Raw genomic sequence first — 13599 nt, 5'->3', positions numbered from 1 at the left:
GGTTACAGCTGGAACCCCCCACCACTACTGCTCTCCCTGTCCAACACACTCAACTGCTGTGCAGTCAGAGGACACACATCAGATGCTCAGGCCGCTGCCTCCTCAGACAGGAGGGTCGGCAGGACTCACCTCTGCAAGGACAGCTTTCTTCTGGGTCACACCTGGAGAGGGAGGGCACGTTTAGCATGTGTCTTTCATGTTTCACCTTGAGGCACACATGGAGGCCAGAGGTTCAGGCTGCTGCCCTCCTCAATTGCTCTCCACCTTGGTTTGGTTTGTTTCTTTGAGACAGGGTTTCTCTGTGTAGCCCTGTCTGTCCTGAAACTCACTTGTAGACCAGGCTGTCCTAGAACTCAGAGAGATAACCTTTTTCTGCCTCCCAAGTACGCTTTGGCTTTTGAGATGGGGTCTCTCACTGAACCTGATGCTCACCATTAGTGGTCACTCAGAGAGCTCATCGACCCTCCTGTCTCCATTTCCCCAGTGCTGGGGTCACAGGTATGCCAAGGTACCCAGTTGTTACCTGTGTGCTAGGGATCCAAACTTGGTCCATCAGCTTTCACAGAAGCCCTTTACTCACCAAGTCGTCCCTGGTCCATGAGGGGTGCCTGTGCGTGTGCGTGTGCGTGTGCGTGTGTGTGTCTTCTCTCCAGCATAGACTCACTGGGATCCCTGGATCCAGACAGAGATGGGAACTAGCTAACTGTGCCTACGTGGGTTTCACAGCCAGGGCTGTGTGGACTGCAGTGCTGGTAATGAAGGGACCAGGGACTTGGAGGCTGTGGGGTCCCAGAGTGGGTGGAGGTCACAGGAACTCACAGAAGGTTCTGGAAGCTGCCCGGTGCTTGCCTTGGTCTCTCTACAGTGGAACAGTCTGTGGTTTTGTGTCTGGGGCACAGACAAATTGTTCACAGCATGGAGCTGCTGGGGTCACAGACCAGAGTCACTCCTTGAAGAAGGCAGGGGTAGGGGGAGGGCAGGTACCTCTATTGGAGAGGCTTGTGGGGGAAAAGGAGGTGGGTTTGGAATGGTGGTGATCCTGTCTCCTAGATCCCAGTGTCATTGCTGGGTCCTGAGAGAGAAAAAGGCTGGGTGAAGGGATATAAGCACCAGACACTTGGCACAGCTGGGAACAAGGAAAACACCCTGATCCCCACCCTGACTGGGATTGGGGACCACATGGTTGATAGTAGGTAGCCATCCAATGGCCGGGCACCTGGCAGCCAGGGGAAGGTTCTACAAGCTGACCCAGCATTTGCCTTGATAGTAGAGCAATCTGTGGGTGCAGCAGGGGGCCCAGGGAGGAGAAAGGAGAGGTGTGGTGGGGGGCTGGGTTAACCAAGGCAGAGTGGGAATGTTTGAGAACTTGTAGGAGGCCCCTGAGGTTGCAAGTGAGAAGTCAGCAGCTCCCAGGGCTGCTGATGACATTCCCAAGTCCCAAATCCCTGTCCCACCCATAGCCAAGCTGAGACCCCAGTGTGACCCATGATCTCTCTGATCTCACTGAGGTCTTACCTCAGTTTCCCTTCCTGCCTGAAACATGGGAGCCAAGACAGACCCTGGGGAAACGGTTTGGAGGGGGACAGCGTCACTTGGAGGCCTGACAAGGCACAGACACCCTCTCCTCCCAGCCAATTATCTTCTGAGTGAGCAGCCCCATTTTCCAGGAAATTATGTTTAAAAATAGTCAGGGAGGAGGGGAAGCAGGGCACCACCAGCTGGCTACGGGTGTGGTGTGTGAGCCCTGGTCAGCCCACGTCTGCTGGCAGCTCTGCCTACATGGGGCCACACAATGACCCCTCGACCTCCAGGCTGTTGTCTGCTTCCCCAATGCTGTGTTACCTCGGGCAAGTCTACAAATCTCTCTGGGCAGGTTGGGAGCTGTGTCCCTATCCATCACAACCACCTGAGCCTGCCACACAGGCTGCAGTAGCACAAGGCCTAAGGATGTCACCCCAGACACACCCTCTATTTCTGTAGACCTGGCTGTGCCCATCACCTGCAGACATTCCTCCCTAGGTGTCTCCTGGTGGCACCAAACACTGCCTGGCCAACCATCCTCTGCCTCATCAATGCTGCTCTGTTCTGAGGCCCCATCTGCTTCCTCCTGCCTGAGCACTCTTCATTCAGCGGCGTCTGTGGATTGACTGACAGATGGACACCGGTTCTCTGCCTCCACACACTGTGGGCTGTGAAACTGAGGCAGGGAACAAGTGAGTTGGGGCCATCCCACCTGCAAATCGCAATGACACCAACAGAAGACAGCAAGACCTAGAGTATAGGAAGGAAGGAAGGAAGGAAGGAAGGAAGGAAGGAAGGAAGGAAGGAAGGAAGGAAGGAAGGAAGGAAGGAAAGAAGGGAGGGAGGAAGGAAGGAAGGAAGGAAGGAAGGAAGGAAGGAAGGAAGGAAGGAAGGGGGCTAAAACGGACAGGAAACAGAAACTATGGCCAGGAAGGTCCCAGATTCCTGACCTGGCCTTCACTGCCTCAGAGAGTGGGGCCTGGGGAAGGAGAGGAGGGAGCACAGATCGGGGAGGAGTCCCCGTCAGCCCACACACTGGGTCCCACCACATGCTTCCTGTCCAGACACCTCCCTGCTTCCCTGCTCCATCCTACAGGGCCTCAGCACGGCTTTGTCTCCTGCAGCTCTCTGCCAGATCTCTACAAAGCAGGACCCTCAGACACCCCACAGGCTCTCTGGACAACTTTCATGTCCCACTGTTAAGGCTGGCTGTGATGCCATGTGTACACACGACCTGCTGTGGCCCTGGGAAGAGCACGCCAGAGAACGAGAGGCCCTCTGAAAGCTGGCACGTGGGCCTGGTGGTCCCGGCATCTCACTCACCCACAGGAACTGGCTCACAGTGCTTCTTCCACTAACCATGACCACAGGTGAGACCCGCAAAAGAGCTGCCTGGAGCAGCAACCCCAGGCCCAGTGGCATGGTTGCAGGTACAAATGCAGTGCAGGGCTCTCTCATGCAGGCTGCCAGATCAGCAGCTGTGCCGCACTGAGACATGGGGATGTGCCCTGAGACCTCAAGGAGGATTGGAGGGCCAGCTCTGTTGCCCTGCGGGATTCCTCACACACTACAGTGTATTCCTGCCCTATTCATCCACACACTGGAGTACGACACAGCCAAGAACAGGGGTAAGGACTGACACAGGAATTTTACTCAGAGAGACCTAGACAAGCAAGCCACAGAGGGGACTCTGTGACAGGACACACCCAGGACAGGAGACTGCAGGGAGAGAAGTGTGTTTGTGAGCTAGGGCTGCCTTAGGGGGATAAGGCTTCCTTTGAGACAGAATGCTCTAGAAAATGTACATTTGCTGGCTGCATAGCCAGTGAACACTGAATACCACGCAGGCATGCACCATAAGTAAGTGACACCGCCCCAAGTCCAAGCACAGAAGTGAGGAGCCACCATCTAGCATTATGGGACCTGCAGACTCCAGCTGTCACAGAGCTTGAGCCCTGACCTCCAAGTAGCCAGGATCAGGATGCTGTGTCCAGACTTTGCAGCCAAACCCTTCACGGAGAACCACCAACTTCCCTCAGCAGCTGCACACCTTGCTGTCCGCACCAGCACCTGCAGTGTGTGAGGGGCAGGCCAGTGGTTCTCTGAGGAGAGAAAGTTTAGCTTCCTGAGAAACAGGCAGGCCCAGAAGGCTGAAGCCATGGCTGCATCATGAGCCTGACCATGTGCCTGGTCTCACATAAGAAAAGCTCAGTTTCTCCTGTGGGCGACCACCTTTCCCTGGTGAGCAAGTCACCACATTGCTCGCGCACACTGTCACCCACTCACCGAGAGACTGGGCCCTGCTGTGGAACAGGAGGGGGTCCAAGGTCACAACAAGAGAGAATTTACCAAATCCCGGACCCCTGGGCTTCACAGGCCTCCAGCCTGCACTCCCACTGCTGCACCACTGACAGCCAGGCATTGTGCCTCATGCCCACCTAGGAGGGTGAGGCAGGGGTGACATGTTTCAGCCTAGCCTGGGCTACAGAGCAAGATGGTATCTCATGTGGTGGGTGTGTGGCAAGGAGAGGCTGTTAAGACAGGGTCTCACTGTGTAGACCAAGCTGGCCTTGAACCCACAGGGATGCCTCTGTCCCCCAATGTTGGGGCTGAGGCAGTGCAAGTCAGGCAAGTGCTCTGCCTCCCTCAGATTGTACCTGAGGACTGGGGGAGTCTGGGGACCCTGGGTTAATGTTCTTAAGAAACAGGTCAAAGTGTTGATGGGAAGCTGAGCATTGCAAGGCCTGGAAGTCAGATGGCACCCTGGATTACAGGATGGGTGGAGGAGGGACAGGACAAGGGTCTGCTACTGCCTGGGAGGCTCCAAGTTTACTCATTCCCCAGAGGTTCTCAAGGTATTCATAATGAAACCCCTCCCCGGGGACAAAGCCTCTATCTAATACCAGGGTGTTTTGGTTCTGGTTTAGGAAGAACTCATGTTGAGTGCCCTGTCCCAGGTGCCCACTGCTGGCCATGTGCTGTCCCCATCCCTGCCCCCAGGGCGTCTGCCACAGGACCTTGGCACAGCTGACACCCCTGTGCTGCCCACTGCTGCTGCTCAACTCTCAGGGACAACACGGCTCATTTGCCCTCTAAACATCCCTTCAGAGTGAACAGTGCTCATGGCCACCTCCTAGCTGAGTCCACTGTTTATCTCAGGACACTTGTAGGTGCTGGACCATTTGAGGATTAAATAAAAACCCTCTACAGAGGGGACTAGCCCCACCCAAAGAGGCCATTTAGGGGCACAGTTCACCCAGAATGCATGACATCCAGGCTCCCCACTCCACAGAAGGTGTGGCAGCCCCTCTCCTCCGCTGCCTCTCATCCTGGCTCTCGGGAGGCTGAGGCAGAATCACTCACCCATGTGAACCCAGAGGTTGACACTGGGATGTTCTCTATGGCACTTCACCTTAGTTTTTAGGGAGGGTTTCTCACTGAGCCTGGAGCTGGACTCACTGGTGGGGAAGGACTGGGAGTTTGAGGGCAGCCTGGGTTATACAATGAGGACCCTGTCGAAAACATGAAGAGGAGGTACAGTCATAACAACGGGCTGTTGAGGGGTAGGGAGGTAGGTTGGATGACGACCACAACACACAGTTAAGAGCACCAGCTACTCTTCCAAAGGACCCAAGTTTGATTCCTAGTACCTACACAACACCTGCAACTTCAGTGGGGAAGTTCCAGGGGATCCGTAGCACCCCCGACACAGGTGGCCACAAATACACTAAAACAACAAAACAACCCACAATGAGATCCCTCCTGTTGCCCCTAGTGCAGCTGTGGTCAGAAAATAGGCAGCATGGGCTGGTGAGAGGGCTCAGTGGGTGAAGGTACTTGCTGCGAAGATGGACAGTTTGAGTTCAATCCCAGGATCACATGGTAAAAAGAGAACAAATTCCTGCAAGTTGACCTCTGCCCTCAACACCCAAGGGGTAGCCCATATAAGTACATACATAATATTAAAAATTAAAAATAACCACAATTGTCAGTGGAGCTGGTCATAGGAACCCACCTGCAGCCAACAAGGAGGAAGAAGTGTCCGGAGGCTATGGGCAAGCCTGACTTGTCCTCAGTTGGACATACAGTTTCTCAGTGACTCAGCGAAGCCGCCTTCCAGGAACCACCAGGGGAAGTGAAAAGCTTGGTCCACCCAAAACCTTATGCACACACTCCCTACGGGAGCACCCAAAACAACCATGACAGGTAAGCAACAGACATCTGCCCACGTGGGGAGGCATACCAGCGGGGTTTATTTATCCCCAAATGGAGTATTACTCAGCTGTGAACAGACACAAGGCTCTGACACCCCACAGTGTGGAGGGACACAGCCCAGCCCCCCACCTGGGATATTGATAGTGGTTGCCTTCAGGGGCAGACTCTGGAGCCTGCTTTCCTCTCTCTACCACTGGCCCTGAGTGTTGTGGCTGGCCTAGTGGCCCTGCTTCCTGTCTATCACCAGAGCTGACCCATATGGTTTGTCTTATGTGCTGGGACAAGGACTGTGGGGTCCCAGTGTCCATCTGGAGTTGCACCCATCCCCGTCTTGCTACACCCCTGCTGTGATGGTCCCCCATGGTCCCTAAAGGCCTATGGTATGTGTGGCCACCTCTACAGCCACCTTGTTATTTCCTCTCTCTATTCCAGAGAGGTGCCGGTGTTCCCAGGACAGCTGTTGAGCTGTCTGAGGAGAGGAAGTGCGGCCCAGCCCTTCAAAGCCTCCAGGCTGCATGCATGTCCTGTGTCTCTAGCAGGACATGTGGCCAGGTGGTTGTGTCCCCCACAGGCAGGAGTCCTGGCCATCTTTCCTGCTGTGTCTCCAGCCTGGGCTTCAAGACACGCCCTACACACACACACAAAAAAAAAAGTGGGGCTGGAGCTCAGTGGGAGGATGCTCTCCCAGCATTCACCTGGCCCCGTGCTCCACCCTCAGCATCACATGGGTGTCAACCCAGCACTCGGGGGGGGAGGGGTGGGGGGTGGGGGGTGGGAAGGCAGCAGAACCAGAAGTTTAAGCTCATTCTCTGCTACATACTGAGTTTGAGGCTAGCCTGGGCTACATCAAACAAAAACAAAAACAAAACACAAAGAGGGAACTGAGAAGATTAAGAGACTGGGTTAAAACCTCAGGATGGAAAATTTCTGTCCACGGTATCAAGCTGGGAACGGACAGACACACTTGATAACAGAAAAACTAAAATCTGCTGATGGTCAGTAGCCACCAGAAGAGCAATGTGATGCACACTGGCGTCACAGATGAAAGAGAAGGGTCCACAATATACAAAGAGCTCCTACAGACCAACAAAATATCACAATTGGAAGCAGAAAAGATGCAGTTTCCAGAAAATGAGGCCAAAGTTGTGAATGGCATAGGACCAAAAGGCAGGCACATCCTGGGTGAGCAAGGAAAATGGCCAGGGACACAAGACGGGAGCACAGTGAGGGTGGCAGGACCACCACGCATGGCATCAGCCTGGGTAGCCGCAGCTGAGCCCTGCATGCACCCAGCCCACTGAACCCACGGGTCCCCTCCTCACAGCAGGCCCAGTGTCTATCAGCTCTCTGAGCTGGGTTAACAACCATGTGGTGAGCCACCTGGACCCCAGAATCCTCAGGATCAGACTGGCAGTTAGATCTAAAGCTTGCTCAGACACACGCCATACCCCACCCCACCCCACCCTGTGCCCTGTCACTGCAGGCTGGGGATTACATGCCATGTGCCCTACATCTTGCTCCCCGGCACCCTGACACAGATGGATGCACAGAGCCACTAGCAGTATTGGGAGTCAAGTCCCCTGAAGGCCTGTGACGGCACAGGGTCTGTCAGCCCATGAGACCGTGGCTCTGGTTGGCTCTGAGCTAATTCCTGGCTCAGGGTCTCCACCTGCACAGTCACCAGGTATAGCTGTGTCACTTGGCACAACAACAGAAAAGCAGGAACCCAGCGACTCAAGCCCACCAGAGCCCTCGACCGTCTCTCTGTACTTCTGTGCACTGCACATGTTCTCAAAACTCAGCTGCCATGACCACACGCTGGTGTGGCCACAATGGAGCCCAGGTTGCCAAACCCCAGATCCCCAAACCTGCAGCATATATACATGAGCACAGACAGCTCAGAGCTCTGGACCCCAAATCCTGTGTCCTCCTATATGCAAAAGTCCCAGATCAGTCCCAGCCATTGAAGCCTCTGACAATGACCCTGGTCATCACAGCCCTGCCATCGCAGCCCCAGCCAACCTGGCACAGAATGAGCTCAAGATAGGTCAGTACTGGGCCAGCAAGATGGCGCAGTGGGCGAAACAGCTTTCGGCCAAGCCTGAGAACCCGAGTCCCACACCAGGACCATCAAGGGAGAAGAAGAAGACTCACTGATGCAAGCATGTAGCCCATGCTGACCTTCAGCTCCTGACCCTCCCACCTCCACCTCCCAAGTGCTGGGGTGACAGGTGTGCCCCTCCACACCTGGTTTAGCGGTGCTACAGTGGAACCAGGGGCTCTGCTCACCAATGCCCTGCCTGGACAGTTGCTTCTCTTTCATGTCCCACCTTGCTGTCACCTTAATGGATTGCCCCCTAACATGCTCCCACTTGAGTCTCAGCAGACTCTTTTTGGGAGGCCCTGTGGCTCTGTGCAGCTAGCAGCCCCAACTGAACAGGGAGGCAGCCTGTGGGAAGACAGGCAGGCTCACATGCTGATAAAACTTTACTGACAAAAACTAGCATGGAGGTTGCAACTAGTCCAGCCTAGGTCCCCGGCCTTATCCTGGCCCTGTGTATATCAGCACGCTAATCCCAGCAGCCTAATTGAGGAAGGGCCCCAGAGCCATCCAACTGCAGGATCTCACGAGGACACCTAGGGCAAGACTTGATGGAACCTTTTGTCTCTAAGGTTCTGACCCTGATGTCAAGGTCACTGCCTCTTCCTGCTACACCTGGCATCTCATGGGCCATACCCGGCACACCTTGGCAGTCACAGTGCATCTGCTGAATGCCACCCTGTCCTGGTGCTGTGCTGTTGGAGGAGCAGGAGGAGCACCGATGCCCCTGCAGCTGGAGCAGAGAGTGAGGGGCAGGGAGGGAGTCAGAAGGGATGGGGTAGGGCTGTGGGCAGAAGGAGGGCCCTGAGCCAGTTTTTAATGGGGCTTCTTCTGGACCAGGAGAGCTGGGGGAAGCAAAATGAAGGATGATGAAGCTGGACCTGGTGAGGCAGAGGGTGGAAGAGACGTGGGCAGACTCTGGGGTGATTTTAGAAGCAATGCTGACATAATTCACCACCCGTTTAGATAGGGGAGGAGGCAGTGGCAGGTTAGGAATGATGAAGTTTAGGAACAGGCTCACGCCATAGCCCAGCAGGTCACCAGCCTAGGTGTCCTAAATACCCAGCCTTCCCGAGCCCTTCCACATACTCACAAACTACACAGGGACCCCGGCAGCCACAGGAAGACAGGCCAGTTTTGGGGCCAGACCTCTGGAGCAAGGAGTCCTTAATATAACTAACTGGGTTCTAAACAGCACAGGGATAGGCTGGCATCCCACCAGATTGATGGAAATTACTAGAGCAGATAGCAGGCTGGCTGGACAGGCAGCAGGGGACACAGGCACCCACAGAACCCAGCCTTTCCAGGAAGAACCACCAGGGGAGGCCTTGCTCTGCCTGCTTTTGACCTCCAGCCACAGCAAAACTGGGACACCAACCCTGAACACCCCCCGTGTTCACACACTTAACAAACAGAAGCTATCAGAATGGGTCATAGTAGAGGGCTGTGGGACTTGTGGAGGCAGGTATGCAGTTGGTGGTAAATTAATGCTAACACAACCAGCAATACTGACTCCTTAAAGAGATCAGGGCTGCAGTGATCCCCCAACTGTAGTTGGGGGCACATCAAGGAGCTGGACTGGAGGGTGGGACCCACACACAGCTGCTATGGGATTCTGTGTGGATGATTAACTTAATAGGACTCCAGTCAGGAAGAGGGACTTCCGGGAGGAACAGCCCCTGGGGGTCTGGAGTCAGGTGTGTCCAGAGCTCAGTGACAGACCCTTTTGAAGTTCTAGTCAGTTTATCAGTCCCCAGTCAGGATGACCAAGGCTCCATGGGGAGGAATGTTTGCCCTGAGGCTTCGGTGGGACCTATCATGTTTGTGGCCACACTGGCCACAAGGTGGACAGACAGGAAGGGACCCTGTGTCCCCTGCACAATTCCTCCAGCATGGTAAGGGACTGATTGCACAGGACACCAGGTGACAGTGGAGAAGGAGGGCAGGTGGCAAGAGGCAGGTTCATTGCCACTAGGTTCCAGATGGCACAGAGGAAGGCGTTGAGAGCCTGGGGCTAGGGACCGCTGGCTGTCTGGCTCCTCCCCCATCGCTGGTGTGCAAAAAGTACATTTGAGGGGACCCTTGGATGCCTGTGTGAGGCCACAGAGACCTAACTGCAGCGGTCAGACATTGGATATGCTGAGGAGCCTAGGGTCCTGTGAACCCTGGAAGTTCCTGTGACCTCAATGGAGAAAAGAGCATTCTGTTCTCTCAGCGGTGCACATTGCCCTGCCCTGCCCAGAGAGGCTGCTCATGACAAGAAAGGGGACAGGAGGAAGCTGGGTGGCCCCACAGGCTATGTTAGCATGGCAGACAGGGTCCAGGGAGAAGAGTCTGGAAGGTTTGGGGGTTGACAGGACATTGGCTCACACAGCCAAGATGGAGAAATCACCTCAAATCATTCCTTTGCCCCCCACCCGTTTTAGAGAGAGGTAGACTGAGGCCCACAAATGGGTGATAGGTGGTGTGTAGCAGGGAGGCACCAGAAGGTCACACTTGCAAGATTGACAGCCCAGCATGGTGGCCCCAGAAAGGGGGTCGCATGGAGGACATTTTCGCCCTTTCTAGCCTGGCAGGTGGGGGTTCCTTCACTAGAATAGGGTGCTGCAGCATCCCACGCACTGTGGAGAAACCACTCTCCACACACCCAAAGAGGCAGGGCTGGTTTGTCTCCATCACCTGCAGCAAGAGGATTCCCCCAAACGGGTCGGTCCCCTTTTCCTCCAAACCTGAGGACCCTATCTTCGCTACCGCATGCATCTAGAAGGGGATCGCTCCCTCCACAGGCTGCCAGGATACAGAGCCGCACCCACACCCGCCTGCGGGTCGCCCGTGTTACCCGAGGACCCTAAAACGGGCCGAGCGCTGAGAGCCCCGTATCCCCGGGCGGGGCTGTGCTGTCTCCCCGGCCGCAGCGCCGGCTCCCCCAGTCCATGGAATGGGAGGGCGCGCGCACCCCCGCGCCGCGCGTGTGAATGGCACAGCCCGCGGGCCGCAGCGCCGCGTAGAGCGGCCGGGCGAGACCACGGCGCCACGGCGGGGGAGCGGGGCGAGCCCATCGCGCCGACGGGGGTGCCGGATTTACCTGCCTCCGCCCCGCTCTCCGAAGACCAGGCCGCCTCCGCCGTCACGGCCCCCGCCTCGGCGCTCTCCGCCTCGTCCGGCACCTCCAGCTCCATGGCCAAGCGCTCCGGCGGCGGCGGCGGGCCCGAGGATGCACTCGAGCTCGGCCGCCGCCGCTGAACAACAAGCGCCGCCGGCACCACAGGGCGGAGGGAGGGGCGCCGGCGCGGGGGGCGGGGTCTGGGCGGAGCCTGGCGTTGACGCGGACAGTTTAACCAATCAGAGATAGGGATGGGGCTTAGAGCAGCGCCCACTCAGCAGAGTCGCGAGCGCCCTCAGGCGTCCGGAGCCGGAAGGACTCGTGTTCACGTGCAATTCCGAGGGCGGAGGGAGAAACTTCAGCAGGGGGCGGGATCTGACCAATCAGAGATCAGGGGCAGGGCTAAGGTGAAATACGACTCACTAGCGCCTCCAAGTGTCCATAGGCGGAAAAACCGAGCAGCTCGTATAAACCAGAGAACTGAGGGAAGAAAGCCTGCAGGGGGTGGAGCTAGGGCAGGGCCTAGAGCCTAGCACACCCAATCGGAGATTGGGGGCGGAGCCTACACATGCGGCTCAGGAGCGCCCCAAGCGGATAGCAAACCAGACACGAGGCCAGCTGGGTCTAAGTGGGGCTCTGTCTTTAATTATCAATAGTTTACATTATATTGTAAAGTAATAAAATAATAGCAGTAAAAACCACTTCTAGTAGCCCAGGCTGCTGAGGATAATAACTGTGATTCTTCTGCCTCACCTCTCCTGTGCTAAGGTTCCACCAGAAAGCCTGACTAATGTCACCACTCCTAAACGTGGGGGTCCTTGGAGCCGCAGAGTCTGCCTCTCCTGAGCCGGCTAGAAGCATGAATCTGAACCCTTCCTGCCTCAGGAACTACAGAGGACATCACCAACTCCTCCAGAGATGTGGACGAATCCTTAGGGCATCACAGGAAGGAATTAGGTCATGAGTGATCAAATGAAGCAGAAGCAAATTAAAAAACAAACAAACAAACAAACCTGGGGCTGGAGAGGTGGCTCAGAGGTTAAGAGCTCTGGCTGCTCTTCCAGAGGACCTGAGTTCAATTCCCAGCAACCACCCTAACCCTGTCTGTAACTCCAGTTCCAGAGGATCCGACATGATCACACAGATATATATGAAGGCAAAACCCACCAATTCATATAAATTATTATTATTATTATTATTATTATCATTATTACTTGCTTTTTTGAGGCAGGGTTTCTCTGTATTATTGCTTTGGAGCCTATCCTGGAACTCGCTCTGCTCTGTAGACCAAGCTGGTCTCGAACTCAGAGATCCACCTGCCTCTGCCTCCGAAGTGCTGGGATTAAAGGCGTGTGCCATCACCACACGGCAAATTCATATAAATTATTAAAAAAATAAAAAAAAACAAACCTGAAACCGGAAAGCCACAGGGGCCAGAGAGATATGATATGATCTACAGACAGAGAAGTCAATACTTATACAATGGACCAAGTCTTGTGCATGGCTCAGGGATGGAGCCCCACCTAGAATCTCCAGTGAAGGGTGGGGCATGGTTCAGCTTTGAGTCCCCGATCTGTCTGGTGTCACCTCCTGCAAGGAAAGCAGGAAGTTTGACAAGGACACAGCCCATTCATCCCTTAGAGTGCTGCGTGTTTTCTCATCACCTATTCTGTGGGCCCCGTGGGTGCTGTGGGGGCGCATGCCTAGGTAGGTCTCTGGGTGCTCAGGGGTTAAGGCCTGTCCTGCCACGTGAGAGTACCTTGCGACAGAGCCACACGCCCTCACCTGTGGGCCGGGCTCTTGCACTCACCATTGCGCAGTCTTGCTGGTTCCACCAGGCAAAGGGACTCACCCGCGTTCGCGTTTGCTCCACTCCACCAGGGCGCCGCGGTGAGCAAACAGGTCGTCCGGCCTGAGCAGCCAACTTGGGTCTCCTCCCCACCACCCATGCCAGAAGGGCATCCAGAACCCGGCTGCCACCACCCACCCTGCCTCCACTCAGCCTTTCAGACCGGTAAGTCTCCAGCGGAGCTAACCCTGAAGGCGGTATGCATCCAAGTGGCCCCATCTCAGGCTCCCTCCCGGGCCCCCACGGTGGTTCTGCCTGCTCCCGGGGGAGCCGGAAGCCGCCATCCTGCGTGGGCATCTGACACAGTTTTTGAGACTTTGTGCGGCTGCAGTTTCTGCCCTGGCAGGGTGCCGGGGACGCTGCAGCCAAACCTTCAAAGGGTCATTGTGAGCGCAGGTGCTGGCTGCTGATCGCCCAGCAGGGTCCCTATGGGCAGCCTCTGACTTGTGGGGAGATGGTGAAGTACAGCTGGACTAAGTCTGAGTTTCTCTAGCACTCCCCCAAAGAGTCACCTTCCCAGGCTATATATTGTGGGGACGCAGACACCAGAGGATGGGGCTCAACTGTAAAGTGAGGGGCATGGCAGACGCCTGTCAGGAATTGCTTCTGGGTCATTTGCCCCTAAACAAGGAAGAAACAAAGCAATTCCTTAAGGAGGGTGTGTCCAGCCACCCGAGGTGAAGGCTGGGGTTGCAGGGTGGACCTGGCGTTGGAAGTTGAAGCTATCAACCATTGTGCTGTTGGCCCAGCCTCAGTTTCTCATTCTGTACCACAGACAAGCCAAGTAACACTTGCTGGGGCAGGCGGGTC

General features: G+C 55.7%; 1 protein-coding gene across 7 annotated transcripts in view; it reads right to left on the bottom strand.

The window, feature by feature from the left end:
- Pip5k1c (phosphatidylinositol-4-phosphate 5-kinase type 1 gamma) overlaps window positions 1-13599 on the bottom strand; it is a 32897-nt gene that overhangs the window by 15354 nt on the left and 3944 nt on the right. For 4 of the 7 annotated variants that reach the window (XM_027419251.2, XM_027419252.2, XM_027419253.2 and 1 more), the window contains exons 1-2: window positions 10923-11118; window positions 130-161 (exon numbers count right to left, since the gene is read on the bottom strand). In XM_027419251.2, coding sequence (XP_027275052.1) covers window positions 130-161; window positions 10923-11016 — 126 coding nt within the window. In that variant the 5' untranslated portion in view covers window positions 11017-11118. Of the gene's footprint in view, window positions 1-129; window positions 162-10922; window positions 11119-13599 lie in introns of those variants that run through there. The other 3 variants (XM_035444890.1, XM_035444889.1, XM_035444888.1) reach the window with 2 other exon arrangements.

This window comes from Cricetulus griseus, chromosome 5 (genome assembly GCF_003668045.3).
Source record: "Cricetulus griseus strain 17A/GY chromosome 5, alternate assembly CriGri-PICRH-1.0, whole genome shotgun sequence".
Lineage (NCBI taxonomy): Eukaryota > Metazoa > Chordata > Mammalia > Rodentia > Cricetidae > Cricetulus > Cricetulus griseus.
This window is presented reverse-complemented; position numbering and strand designations above follow the sequence as displayed.